The sequence below is a fragment of the Channa argus genome, chromosome 16 (genome assembly GCF_033026475.1).
Source record: "Channa argus isolate prfri chromosome 16, Channa argus male v1.0, whole genome shotgun sequence".
Taxonomy (NCBI): Eukaryota; Metazoa; Chordata; class Actinopteri; order Anabantiformes; family Channidae; genus Channa; species Channa argus.
Genome location: NC_090212.1, coordinates 10089109 through 10104085, shown reverse-complemented (window position 1 = coordinate 10104085; position 14977 = coordinate 10089109). Strand labels below are relative to the sequence as shown.

Below are 14977 nucleotides of genomic sequence, written 5' to 3'. Positions count from 1 at the left end.
CAATTACTGGCTCAATTAACACAAACTGCCGAAAAGTCTTCTTTTCAATAAGTCTGGGGACCCCACATGTTTATTTATTTATAATAATGCACATAAAATAATCCAAAACTGAGCTTTCTCATGTGTTGTACTCTGTATTTTCCTACAAATGCTCATAATGTGACCTTATTATTCCTCATTTATTATTGAGTTATTATCGAGAATAAATAAAGTGTTAAGTTTATCCAATTCCCTCAAACTATCTCTATCAATAATTATAATATTAATAAAATGAAGTGGCCCCACTTGATTTTTGTCTCTCCAACACCCAGACGCACACATGCACACACAGATCGTTTCTTGGTGACAGAGTAAGCTCACAGGACCTTTATTCATGTCTTTTCAGTGGTGAGGTCACACCATCTTTGAGCCAGTCCCGATCCACAATCACCGTGTGTTGAGATCAGTGGAGGGGACCAAGACTGAAGCTCTCAGCAGCCGAGAGTCTTTTCCAGTATGGCTAACCCTTGATTTCACTACCACCATGTGCTTGGAAAGTCTTGTCTCTGTTTGTGATGCCGGTGGTTTAACCATTAGCATCGTTGTTCAGAAAAAAGTTAGAAATCTATTAAAATCACAGCAGAGTCTGATGCGAGGGGGCTCACAAATTGCATACAATACAACAGATCACAGTTTCGAAGGCTAGCACAGATAAAAAAACACAAATGTACCATTTATATAAGACACACACTGATTGTCTCTTAGAAACTACATATTGATTCCTTATAAACACTTTTTTCTTAAATAAAGTAGTGCATCCATGTCCACACACCATCCTCGTCTCTCTGCCTTGCAGGTCGTCAACGTTGTGTAAGAAGCTTAAAGGAGGTCTGTCCATCGCCAGCACTTCACCAGGACAATGAGCTTGAGTTTTGTTCTCGGATAAACATTAGTTCCGTGGCTGTGTTATACCTTTCTTTTAGAGTCCAGTCTGTCTTGCCCTCAACAGGTGTTTTTAACGCATAGAGGCTCACACTGACAGACATGGATAACGGGCTAAAACCTGTGAATGAACAGAAAAGAAGCATCTCTTTGCCATTGCTAAAATAAATTAAACATCTCCTCTAGCAGGACCAAAGACCCTCATGCCAAAAACTTGCGGCCCCTGAGAGTCTCGCCTGGCCGAGCCCGGCTCACATTTTACCCAGTCTTCTGTGTTTCATTGAAGGATGGCACTGATGTGTCTAATGTGGTCATCACTGTTTGTGCACTTTGACAGCTGACTAATCTGTTCACAGGACCTGGAATTTCCACGAGGACGTTTGATCCTTATAATCCAAGCAATCGGCATTGAAGTTCAGCTTCCACGACGCCGCCTGGTCCTTATAATCCAAGCAGTCCGCTGTGGAATTGAAGCTCAGGCCGGACGTCCCGTAGCCCTGGGTGGAAAGGGACGCAGGGGACTGGTTCAGATGGCTTGTGACCGCGTTTGTGCTCATTGGACTGAGTGCCGAGCCCGGACCTGACAACTGGTGGTGCATGGGAGTTAGGTAAGAGCCACAGTCCATGCCGCCAAAGTAGGACGTCGATCCGGCGTAGCCCTGGCTGTAACCCGAGGCCTGGGTGTAGGTCATGGGGTATGACCTCTGCATGCAGGAGGAAGAGGTAGACAGGGGATCTGAGAGCGGAGAAATGGACGCCGGGCTCCAGATGGACACTGGGGCGGTGCTGGTTGAGATGGCGGGTACTGTGGTGGTGCTGGTGGGGGGCGTGAATTGGCCGCTGGCCCCGCTCTCTGAGCTCACTTCTCTGGTTGGGGAACTTTTCTTTTTAGCAGGTCGAACCTTGTTGTGGCCCCCGTTCTGCTGCTGCTGCTGCTGCTGGCGACACTTTGCCCGCCGGTTCTTAAACCAAACCTGGAAAAGACAGAGATATTGGTGAATTGCATTATTAGAGAAAAAAACATTTATAACTTAAATAAAAAAAACTTCGTTATGATTAATACGGACCAGACAGTTTGTTAGTAAAACCCCTTTAAAATTAGTTTTAATATTTTGATTAAACCACTTAGAAGGGGGTGATTCATTACATTTGTTTTAATCCAAATCAAGATACTTCTGAACTTTTTTTGTATCCGTGTACTAATCAGTCTCATTTAATTGCTCAAATTCTCGAAACAGCAATCCGCTAAATTTGAATTATCTCACCCCACTGGCAGAAGTTTTCCACTTAATTTAAGGAAGACAAATGCTAAGCTTCCGACATATTGTCAGTCACGGGATGAGTGTTCCTCAATGTTCCTGCAGATACATAATAGACTTTGAACAGTTTTATTCTTTTCGTTTAATATTTATTTTCATTTAAAAAAAAATATTAACATTGTTAACTATTTTCTTTACCACAATTTATTTGTTAATGCATTTCTATGATGTTTTTCATAGAAACAATGATGCTGCCATGTTATCAACACTGAAAATATGTTTTTATATTGTTATTATTTAGATATGTAAAGATGATTATCTCACCTGGACTCGGGATTCAGGTAGATTAATTTTTAGCGCCACCTCTTCGCGCATGAATATGTCCGGATATCGAGTTTTGGCAAACAACGCTTCCAAAACGTCGAGCTGTGCGCGCGTGAAAGTAGTCCTTTCTCGCCTTTGCTTCCGTGGCGTTGCTGTAAGTAAAAATAAAATATGTATCAGTTGTAATATTTTGTATGCACGTAAACAAATAAAAAAAATATTTAAAAAAATACCAGAAATCATCAAAGGAATATGTATAGCGCATAGAGTTTAGGTTTGGGGTTTAGCGTAATTACGCACATGTCCGTTTAACCTAAACGCCAGCTGCAAATTATGGCACCTGGTGTATTTTATGTTTGTAATAGGCTTAAAAGTGATTGAACTTAATAGAACATCTACAAATAAAATCCACGCCGTGTTCATCAGTGTGTTATGCAATATTTCGATATAATACTCAGCATAATACAATGTGTTGATGGTTGGATCAAATAATATACTAACATTTACGAATTGTCTTAACGGCATCTCCCAAATATCAAACATTTTAATTTAATTTAAAACGGTTGAAATAGGTGGTTGTTACACACTGCAACAGCCACTACACTTTTAGCCCGTCAACATTGTAAGTACTCTTTACTTAACGCTTTTCTTTAAAAAGTTGAAACCCACCTGGATAGCCAACGGATGGATGCAAAAGGTCCATTCCGGAAGTAGTTAGGCTGAGACCGTTGACTGTGTAAGGTGGTTGCTTTAGATACGACATCATGCTAATATTTGTCTGAGGGCTGAAGTTGGAGAAAATTTTGAAAACTTGAGATGGAGCTCCCGAGGTGTACTGAGTGTCCTCTGTTCGTCGCGTGGTCCGTGTTAAATGGGGCACCTGTTCCAAAAATGAAGAGAACGACATTAGTCAACGTGCACCTGACAAATAAGATACTGGAACCAGTACTGGTTCTGTTTTTAAGCATCTGTGGCAAGATAAGTCCTCTCCATAACACAGGGCGCTTCATTAAAACCACCACACATCTCCGGCTGTCCTCCCCTTTAACACCCCCACCCCTCCTCACCAAGATACACGTACGCAGAAATGGCAACAAGTCACGTGAAAGTTTGGTCCGTGGTTCATGATCACAACTTATATAGAAACCTTTAAATGCCAGGCTCTTCCAAATATAAGAAATTCCCAATAAAGCTCACTTGCTAAAATTGCCAAAAGACACATCACTTTATTTTTAACTCTCCTTTTGATCGTTTTTATATTGGGTCGATTGGCCCCGTCTTTAAGTTTGGTCTATAAATGCAAACAGAAAATCCGTTGCTTGGGAAAATTAATGAACTGTTTAAATATTTCTTCAAGACATACAGTCATGAATGTTCATCTTTCAGACGTTCGGCCAAATATAGCCTCTACCTGCTTTTCTTTTTAAAGGGCTTTACATTGACAATTTAGAATAAATATTATTTGGATTTTTTTAATATCGCTGTTATTGATCCAATAATATTGTACTTGAATAAAAAAATAAAAAAATATATGCTGTCACTTCAACTTCAGTATCCCACTGTGCGTCTTGATTAGTTGCATTTTTTTTCAATATCCAACGGTTTTAACCCCCTCATCCCAATCTGTCACACTTAAAACAGACCCGTCTACCAGTTGCACACAACCGCTCAATAATAATTACCCTGTCCAAGAATTAATTATGATAAATGTTTCTCTGTTGATGAATTAACGAGATAATCCGAGTGGCATCTAAGTGGAGCTGCAGTTTGGCATCACTGTTGTCCAAAGTGCTCCAGGCTCCTGGTTCAAATCAAACGCAATTTAATCATTGCACGTTTGTGTATAGGTGAATCATATTCATATTGTGGTTTTAATCTGATGTGAATAATTATCAGGACTTTGCAGAAAACATAAGTGAAATTACAGTGGAGAAATTCGTTCCTTCTAGCCTAAATGTCCAGTCAAGCTAAACTCCTGTTATAAAACACTAGAACATCTAAAACACGGGTAAATTTGGGAAATTTGAGGTGTTGTTTTTTTTCCTTTTAATTATTTATCCTTGTGAGCAGAGGAGAACCAGCAGTTAGAAACGGCCCCCGATAACAGGCCTAATTGTAGCTTCTTCTCTTCAGTGCTACCCTCAGGTTTACGCCTCCATAATTATCGCGTGTGTTGTATTATTTAATTTACAAATTCCAATCGAGAGAAGTACGTGGTATGGAAGATATAGGCTTTATAATAGACTGAAATTTCACTGACGGACTTGGTGTCCTGGTTGAGGGATTGGCTACGGTCAGTGACAGTTTACAATTAGTAAAATATGACCTCCAGGAATCATATATTTAAGAAAAAGGCAAATATTTGAACAACTCGGGGTCTGTCTTTGTTTCCTTCAGCAGTGATTATCATTTTTCATTCAGTCAGTTTGCTGCTAAAATTGCCGAATGCTCTGTTTCCATGAAATGTGGATTGGCACCACTGACGTTGTTATAATGTGTGTTACAAGGATTTCATGATGACACACACACACACGGTTACAGTCTCTGTGCTGTCCTCAAATGAAATAGTTTACCAGGATTTAACCTCCATCTGCAGTTTGATACCAAAATACAGCCTGATGCGTTTCTCTGTTATCTCCTTTTAGCACCAGCTACACAGTTGAACCATTTCTTCCATCTTAAAAACATGCGGTTTTATTACGGGTGTGTTTTTCTGTAGGCTTTTTACATTTTTTCCATCGCGATTCCTTATTTCGATAATAATGATAATAAAAATAATAATAATAACTACAGTAAAACTTACACTGGTATTGGCGGCTGTAAGGATCTTTGTCTTCTTGGTTTCCTCCAGGACAAAAAATAAAACTCAGTGCAGATCAGCGACGTCCTTGCGGATAAAAACGCACAAAAACAAGCAGAAGCAGAAGCAGCCGTCTTCAGAGACACAACAGCAGCGCGGATAAAAGTTAAATGTTGAGCGCCTGCGTTAGACTTTGAAGCGGTGCGACAGCGGCGGAGTGATGGAGGAGGCTTCATGTACGCCTTTAGGATTTTTGGTGTGTTGTGAGTGAAGTGGTTTGAGTTGGATTTTGTACAAACTGCCAGCCAATGGGAGCCGCAGGACTGAGCTGAGGTCTGTCTCTGTCTCCGACTCTCACACTGGTGGGGAGGATTTTTTTTTTTTCAGGGAAACAAATGTTTCCAGCTACTTTTTTGACGCACAGTTCTTCAGCCAATGGCAGCGACAGGACGACTGACAACATACCCACCCCACCGCAGAAAGGACATTGATAATAAACGATATGCCGGTGGATGACGAGAAGTGGAGTTTAAACCAAACAAAAGTCATTTTACTCATCTCTTTGTTAGTTTTTTTAAATGAAGGTCGCTGTTATCCATCGGAGGCATTAAACTGAGGGAAGTTAAGTAAATGATGAGAAGGTGAAGAAGGGAAGTGGAGAATTTTCTGATAATATAATTCATGTGCAGTAGCCTGTATTTGTGGCACTTTTAGATCCACAAAATTTTGACTGTATCATTTTTCTATTTGTTTTCTGATAGCGACTAAATATGTTTTAATCACATTTAACAGATTAACATTATAAAACGTTCCAAACAATTAAATCATTATAACGCAAAATTGAGTTTGTCTATATTTTATGAGGCATTTGAGCAGGAATAGAGTAAAGCCTTTAGTGTTGTAAAGAAAAGTTTCTACGTAGTAAAAATAAATCTTTAACACAAATACATAAAAAAATCGGCCATTTGAAGTCTGCACCGTCCTCTCACATTCCAGAGCGTCGCTTAAAAAAGGGGGATTTAGAGCGACTTATTCCTTAAAACTGTCCTCCCATCCACAGACCAAGCCAGCCCGCTCCCATCAGTCTGATACGGGCCTGCAACGAGAAAATTCACCCACAGTATTTACACGGGAATTCCCACCGAGAGGCACCGAGCAGCCGCTGACTTGCAGGCACCGGACCCGGAGTGTGCATGCAAGCAGTGTAGAGGACAAATACGAGGGGGGTAAAGAGACAGAAATAGTCCGATCGTGCGATTGGCGACAGACGAGGGACATCTGCTTATTTCCCATGAAACAATTTCTGCAAGGATAAGAGATTTCATTGGTAGGCCCGTTTAATTCTGCATTTGATTTAAAAGAAAATGCACTTTGATGGGTTTCGTGCCACATTACACAACATTTTAATAGTAAGTTATTCTTATATCAGTTGCAAATATTATTAAATTCGTTTACTTAGGGATCCGTCCTCCATCATGTTTAGGCAACTGGAGGACATACAAGCTGCGAGGGACAAATAAGCTTCCTTCTACGTCACTTGCATTTTGAACCTGCGTGCCCATCTCAAAATAATGTGCCGAGGGTTTTTGTCACGGCTTGGTAAATGTATCATCTTAAGAGGCTTTGTGAAACACCTACACACTCTCACTCACACACACAGACACACACACACACACACGCACGCACACACTGCGTGCTTGCACGGACACACCCGCTCACTTCAAACAGATTTGAATATTGATTTAGATTTATAAACACAGGCAGACCGTGGGTTTTATGAATCGTCGTTTGCCTCTCTCCGTGGCTGGTGTGGAAGGCCAGAGTCAAAGGTGCAGTGACAGCTACTGGGAAAACTGGTTTTGAGTCAGAGCTGCAGCCTCCTGGTGCTCACTCTGCAAGTGGTATCAACTTAACAAACTCAGTCATATCTCTCTTGACAGATTTTGATCAGAGGAAGCGCTCGTATGGATCATAACCCTGGATCTCTTTTAACAACCAACCTGAGGCACGAAGGAGAAAAAGTTTTGCTGTGAGTCTGCCTGCAGGGAGGAAAGGGGCTGCAACTCATTCAGGTATTCTGCTTTGACTATTTTCATATCATCCCTCATTTTCTCCTCTCTACTGCCTGGTCATACGTTAAGGAATCTTCTAATGTAGTGGGAAAAAAGTGCAGTAAATTTACCTTATGCGTGAACTTGAATAGTCATGTGTTATGTATTGGGCGTCTTCAAAAAGGTTCGACGGAATGAGTATTTATTTTTAAAATATTAAGTTGCTATTGTTTAATGAGTATCACAGAGGTAATTGTCTAGCAACTTTATTTTTTTTTACCGCACAAGACTCCATGAAAAAAATATTACGTTTAGCGTATGTAAAGTTTAGAAACCCCAAACCTTTTTAAAATCCTTTTTTTTTTTAAATTTCTTATAACCATTCTTATGTTTCTGCACTATAGTTCGGGGGTTTGTCGTGTATGAAGGTAACAGAAAAATAATCAGCTTCTTGCTAAAATCAGTTTTCTTTTTTAATATGTGAATATTTCATATTCAGCAGCTGCATGGTAATGAGCCTCAACGACTTTCAGAATGCTGCGTGAAAAATCACGACGTCTGATGCTGTTATCTGCTGGATCTCACCGTTTAAATTGCTAAATAATTTATTAAATTGTAAAGCCAGGCCCTCCGCAGGGACTTTGTATCTTTAAAGGACGTTTAAAGGGAGAAGGAGTTAAACGCCTCTGGCGAGCAGCGCTCCCTCTGACTCCCGGCTAATTGACGACGACGGCTTTTATCTCCGCCTCTGCTACACTCAACCTGAGGGTGAGGATTTCACCAGGCCTGCTCCAACCTGTGATTTCTACCAGTTAATGCGTTGCCTATACATCATTTCAAATACATTGCACAGGCCTAGACGTTTGACCCTTCTTTGATACCCTTGAAAAGAAAATGTGTATTTCAAGATTGGATAATAAATGGGCAGTCTGCCCCTTGCGCCTTGTTCACCCATACAAATAAGTAAGCAATAAACCATATAATAAATATGCGTGTTTTTGTACAATAAAAAGGAACAAATACAATTAAAACCGCCTGAAAATATATATAAACAGAGTTTAAATTGTAATTTTTAGATTTATCAGAATTTAAAGCTGCATATTTACCATGTCTAACTATCTAGGCAGCTTTCCTATTCTCTCATCTGCCTTGTTTGATATTTGCATCGCTGAATATGAGGAATGTGTTGGTGGAATTCATTCTGAGCTCAAAAAGAGACAGAAAAAAAGATAAATGCATTAAAGCCATTTCATATAGAAATGCTGATTATCTGTAATGTCAAGAAAAGCTTTTCCTTCTGCGTGTAGGATTTAAATTAGCTCAGTCTCTGCTTATTGCATTTTTGTAGTAAACAAAAAAGTCACTGTAGTCACATCCTCATTTTCAGTTTTATTTTTGTTAACTTTGTTTTTTGTGTAGTTGTTATGTTTAGTATTAATAATACAGCTATAGCAGGAAGACCATTTGCGCCTTTACTCATTTAATATTTTGGAAATGTGTAATTTGAATTAATCCCTGTTTATAAACAATATTGGCATTAATTCAAATTGCAGATTTCCAAAATATGCAAAATTGTATGTTATATATATTTTTTGTAAAATAAGATATAGGTAATATTAATGTTATATGATTTACAACTGTACCAACTATAAGATAAGTTAATAAAATCAGGTTTGTAAACTGTTATTTAGCACAGAATCAGAGTCGGGGGCGATATGCAGTGTGTGTGTGTGTGTGTGTGTGTGTGTGTGTGTGTGTGTGTCTGTGTGTTAGTTTGTGAATAAGAGAGAATAAGTGCGGGAAAGAGAGATGAGCTGAAGTAGGATAATCATAAGCTGTATTTTAATTAGTCTGGCAGGTTTGATGGATACGTTGCCACTGCTGCTTGGAAAAAAGGTGCACCTTGTCATGAGCAAGACGTCTAAACAGAGGGCTTCCCCAAAACGGTTTCTTTGTCACAAATGAGTTAAACCTTTGTGTAATGTAACTTGTAACTGACCCCAGAGGTCATCAAACCACATTCAGTCTCGTCCCCAGGGATTAAAGGGAGAGAGACCACATTCATTTTCAGACTGAGAAGCGTTTACTGACACAGAAGCACTTTGGCAGCACTTTACACGTGGGATTTTATCTTTGTAATTATTCACAATATTTCATTTAGTTTAAAGCTCTGTTTGAATAAAATAAGAAACAGAAAACTCCAGTTTTTAGGTCATACTTTACATTCACTTGCATACATTTTCCCTTAAATCCAAATGCACAGACTCCATAATGCTGTTGCTGTGTGTGTTTACATGCCTTTTAATTGGTACTGTAATTGTTTGCGTTGTGTTTGCACAGGAGTTTTCCAACAGTGTGATGGATGCAATTAAATACACTTGCCGTCAGCTCATCAATAAGGAGGCAAAGTCAAGACTGCTGGAAAACTGACAGGGACGAATATGAGGCAGGAAAAGACACTGCAGCCTCAAGGTTAACTAACTGAATGAACTGTGTGAAGTCTGTCTGGATAGATTTTGCTTCTTCTACAAGGACACATCACAAGATCTTTTTCATTTAACATGAGCTATTTGTTTAACTCGACTCTTAATTGATGTTGCATTTTGGTACCATTGCATTTCTGTTTTGTCTCTGTCTTGGAATTGAATAAAAATTATTTTGCAAATAAAAACTTCTATGTTGATCTCTTTGCCAAATCACCACCCTGCTTGCTCTCTCTCTCTCCCTTTACCAGCCTTCTCCTCTTTGCTGAGGTGTCTGCATGGCGTGGTAAAACCTGCCCTGCAGACTGGACCTCTCAAGTCTTCAAAGGAGGAAAAAGTCAATGTGGGGGATTTGTTCAGGCTTATTTGGTAACCTAGGATTTGAATTGGATTCTGGGAGGCATTCATAACACATTTGAAAATGTTACATTGTGTGATTTTGTGTGTAATCCCCATAATAAATTTTAGAAATGGTCACAGCACTTGCACAGCTTTGACTATTCATGATTTATCAAATGGTTTTCTTGTCTTGCCTCTCAGGGGTGAGGTGTGTGTTGCTGGCAGGGACGGCCTGAACCGTTAGTTGGGAGAGTTGGCGAGGAGACTATTCTTGTGTCTTAACCTTTCTCTCAACGCAGTTTTGTTTATTTGACCTGAATATGTGATAGGGTCAGCCACTGTGCTTCCAGAGGGATTCTCTTAGACCCCCCAACAGCACTGGTGCATTACAACATCTAGTGGATTATACTTCCCTGGGAGGAGGGTTAGGGCAAACACACACACTGTAGGTACAGTTTATTTAACTCAGTGCATGTTTTTTGAAAGCCACAGTCATAGATTAATAAGCTGTTTTCATTTCTCCATCACAAATTGTGAAGAGGTGAATACTTTGCATTAATACAGTAAAGTAAAAATCCTGTCTGACTATATCAGAGTATACTTGTTACAAAGTAACGCTTAAGACCAGTACCCAAGCCTAATGAGTCATTAAAACACTCAGCTCTGAGTATATATGATACAACTCAAAGGTGATTTCAATAATTTATAAAATATGTTTATAAAATAATTTTAGCAAAAGGTTCAGTTACGCCATATGTCTCCCTCCTCATTGGAAAACAATTAACAACACGCAAATATTTTTTATTTCTAAAGTTTAATCCCAATATAAAATGTCACCTACTTCAGTGACAATTGCATTCTCTGGGGGTTTCTAGTGTTCACAGCACACGTGTGTAACTTGCACATTGAACCACGATTGACCTGCAGGCGCTGTGTGTATGTAGTGTGCTTTTTAAGGTGAAGCTTCTGGTGTCAGACTCTGAACTGTAAGGTAAAGTTAAGCACCCATAAGTGAAAGGCTTTTTTGAGTCGAGGTGGACATTGAATGTCGCCATGCCATCAATATGACTGATGTTTTTGCAAAACTAGTAATAATTGGACAGATGCTTCCATAAAATAGAAAAAACGTCACAGAATGTTTTTTTTTTTGTTGTTGTTTTTGTCTAGTAGTAAGGAATAAAAACATCCATTGGACTAACTTTTACAAACATGCTCCTTGACATTTAGTGGCTTTACTGCTTGGATTTCCTGTCTAGTACATGCGACTCTCCCACTTTAGTTTGATAAGAGCGTGAGCAATGTTGTGAGTGTGGGTAAATCAGCATTTGTGCCCTGTCCAAACTCCACTTTGCTTTGAATGACACTTTGGCAATGCCCCCAGCTCCCCACTTCGACTTCTCAAGCCTAGTTCTCTGTTAGTGCCAACTCTGCCAGTTCCTCTCATGTCTTTAATATCTCTCTTTGGGCCCTTGGGTTTTGCCAGTGAAGGCTCCCCCGTGACAGTTGGACATTGCCGTCACATTTGGGAGACAGTGGCGGGTGTTTGTAGCGTTCCCAGCCCCAGGCCTGTGGGGAATCTGTGATGGCTCGCCTGTCAGCCGGCCCCTCCCCTGTAATTAGGAGAGTAAACACAGCGCCTGGCTCGGCTTGGGGGTGAAGCAGGAGGGAGTGGATGAGGGAGGGGATCGTCCGGATCTTGTCCTACTGCTACTTGAGCTGTCCAGGAGCAGCTATGGACTGACAGACTATGATATATACTGTATCTCATCTCTGTGAAAGACTAAGCTGTGGAGGAGAGTGTAGTCAGGTAACATGCTGAGAAAAAATGGATTTTCATTTGTACAGGACTTTGGTGACTAATAAATCACAGATTTTCACTGAACTCAACCACTGTACAAAAATACAAAGAAACTGATCACTCAACTTGATCTAAAACGCATTTAAAACAAAGGTTGTCAGGATACAATGAATAGCATGTTCATGTGCAGAAGCCGTTTCCTGCAAGGGATATCGTGCTTTTTTAACAGTATTACCCTGATGTGGAACCACAACAGATAACAAAAAACACACTACCACTAAGCCTCCATTCCACCTCTATCCTGGTTGCTGGGGGGACTGGTCAGTGGCTGGAGGAATGCGTTGTGGGCTGGAGTTGTAGCCATAGCTTGGGACCAAGCTTGGGGGGAGCGCCATCCCACCCAGGCCCAGCCACTATGCTCTGCCCAGGCAGGGAGGCTGGCTGCGGGAATGCTGAGACCAGGAGGGAAGGAATTTCACTGGAGGACCTGCCAGAGAAATGCCATGCGGGGAGCGATGAAGAGAGAAACCTAGGTAGAGGGAGAGAGGGAGAGAAAGAGAAAAGGAGATCTCAGCCAATTGAAAAGCAGCCTGTCAGTGTCATTTTGGTTTTGTGGGGTGCTTACTGATGATGGGCCAGTTGCTGAATGAGCTGGTTGCCGCACAGACTCTGTGGCACTGTATCTGACTCATATCTTTCTCAGATGGCCGAGGCTTCTGTGTGCGTAACAGAGGTAGCTTGAATAATTGTAAGTTTTTTTGTGATTCTAAAAATCACATTGTTTTTTCTCACATTGCATCTAAATCATCCATCTGTATTAACCATTTGTCTCTCCAATGCATGTGCATGATCACATGCACAAGTTTTAGTGTAAGGACATTTTTAATCAGTGTGTGCATGTGGTGGGCAGGGGGGATACAAAGGGAGGGGTGCTTGAAGGCCCAGTGAACTTGCCAAAGTCTTTACGGCGCCCAGAGAGCCATGCTGCAGCATCATGGTCCACAGCATGGAAAGACATGGGGCAGATGGGTGCAGTGTAGCAGCACAACCTCCCCCCCTTCTCTTCCCAAATGTGAGGCAGCAGTGGTGGGAATGGCACAGTGTGAGAAGGAGCCTGGGTTCATGGCTGAAACAGAAAAGCTGTTGGAGGGGCATTTGGGGGCTGGGAGAGAGTGGGGGCTGAAAGCAGTTTGAGAGGGGGTCTTTGGAAGAACTGTTGGTGGGGCATGGATCCTGCAATGGAGAGGGAAAGCCAGTCCCCCTGTCACATCCCTTTGAAATCCAAGTGCAGGGGCACGAGCCCAGGGAGGAGTAGCAGCGTGGCCCAGCGCTTGGGCAGACAGGCAGTCACCGCACTGGGCCACAGTCCAGCTTGCCTCGTCTGGCCTCATCCCACCCCAGCCCACCCCGTCTGGCCCGGGCTTATGGGAGTCAGGCAGACGACCCCCAGTGGACAGGCCGGAGCCCTGCACTACTGCGTCCCATCTTAAAAACCTACTCTGGGTTTGAAACAGCAGCAGAATCCACCAGCAAGAAAGGTCCTGTAGAGATGTGGGGGTAGGGGAGGGGGTGGAGAGGTCTCCGCTGCCTCACAGGTTCTCCTGCACCCAGACCTCTGGATGGGGGCCCAGCAGAGTCTGCTGCTGATGATAACCCCCACCTCACCACCAGGCCATTTTGCCTTCAGGGCCTGCGCAGGTCCACACATCCCCATGGCAACAGTGGCAGGGCCATCCACACAATGTGAGTGGGCAACAAGCCAAGTGCTGCCAATTGGGATGAAGGAGAGACATTTTGGGAAAATCCTCAATCCTGAATCTTTTCACCTTTATTTTGTCTCTGTGTAATCATGTTTTTGGCTCCAGGGATCTAGTATCAGAAACTGGGACTGCATTTGTTACGTGAACAGTGGTCAAAAGCACCTTAGGCAATCATACTTTCTTTCATGAGGTTTTCTTAATTTCATCTATAGGCGCTAAAATTTAAATGATCAGTTTTTTAACAACAAGGCCAGGCATTTATAGAAGCAGTCCCACAGCTAATATTGACCTGATACATTCAGAAGCATTCGTTGTGTGTCTAAAGAGACCTTGTCACAGCAATATTAAGCCTGCGTAAACATAAGTAGTTCAATGACATTCACAGCAGCCACGTAAAGTTGATTCCCCACCCACTCTAAGCCACTGGGAAGATACTGTATATGTGGCTGAGTGGTGTTTACTGAAAGTAGATATCTGCTGTTTGTTTTGTTGTTGTGCTTTCCGACCGTGAACACTGCATAGATTTCCTTGAGTGTTGTTTGAAATGTGTATGTGTGTGTGCCATGTGTTATATTTGCTGATAACAGGATTTACTCAAATTGCGACTCACCAGTTGAGAAAGGTTAATTGTCAATGCAACTGGTAGAATGGGTACATGCAGCAATTATTAGTCTAAGTTGCTTTATTATTTAGAGATGCTAATTAGGCATTAACTGTAGTCCCCCTTTTGGATCACAGCTTCAAATGCATGTCAAATTGCATTAAGTTCACTTTGACATCCATTTGTCAAACTAAAGGAATGCTGTTTTGTAGATGTCCTTAGTGTGTTTATTATTATGAAACCCCTCTCTTCTTGAGTTATTGATCACAAAATTAGCTGGGGGATTTTCAGAAATTGTTCAATGGCTTGCATCCTCGTTTTAATCGCTGTGAGGACAATACAGTTAGTAATTGTTGTGGCATTTTTTGTTTGGCTGTTTTCGGGTGTTGGTGGTTTTATTGGGTTGATAATTTAAGCTTGAATTAAGTAGGATGCTTGATTCATGCGCAAAACCATAGATTTGAAGAGTTTCTCGGGCGCACCGGTTATTAGCCTGCAGAGAGACAAAAGTCTAGATTTGTGTGCCACCCATGTGGTTGAAGCGGGCATGAAGTAGCATTAAGGTACAGTGAAAAGTGACAAGGAAATAAAGCAAGAGATCAAAGCATGACTGCCAGTGCATGTCATTGCCCTACACTCTC

At 41.4% G+C, this 14977-nt stretch overlaps 1 protein-coding gene and 1 long non-coding RNA gene across 2 annotated transcripts; one reads left to right on the top strand and one right to left on the bottom strand.

The window, feature by feature from the left end:
* Positions 1-351: 351 nt before the first annotated feature.
* On the bottom strand, positions 352-5578 carry otx2b (orthodenticle homeobox 2b). Its single transcript, XM_067480620.1, has 4 exons — positions 5308-5578; positions 3174-3384; positions 2505-2656; positions 352-1895 (listed from the first exon to the last, which is right to left on the bottom strand). Exons 2-4 carry the CDS (start codon positions 3268-3270, stop codon positions 1272-1274), a joined length of 873 nt encoding a protein of 290 aa, XP_067336721.1. The 5' UTR covers positions 3271-3384; positions 5308-5578; the 3' UTR covers positions 352-1271.
* Positions 5579-5778: 200 nt separating this feature from the next.
* On the top strand, positions 5779-10019 carry LOC137101790 (uncharacterized). The gene is made up of 3 exons (XR_010911109.1): positions 5779-7133; positions 7245-7376; positions 9696-10019. It is a non-coding gene; the product is annotated as an uncharacterized lncRNA (long non-coding RNA).
* The last annotated feature ends 4958 nt before the right edge of the window (positions 10020-14977 follow it).

Bases quoted from the DNA above. Each gene is read 5' to 3' on its own strand.
- otx2b (XM_067480620.1), bottom strand. From the start codon at position 3,270: ATGATGTCGTATCTAAAGCAACCACCTTACACAGTCAACGGTCTCAGC. The intron at 2,657-3,173 runs GTGGGTTTCAAC...TTTTACTTACAG, and splicing joins TCCATCCGTTGGCTATCCAG to CAACGCCACGGAAGCAAAGG. The intron at 1,896-2,504 runs GTGAGATAATCA...TGTCTTTTCCAG, and splicing joins TACCTGAATCCCGAGTCCAG to GTTTGGTTTAAGAACCGGCG.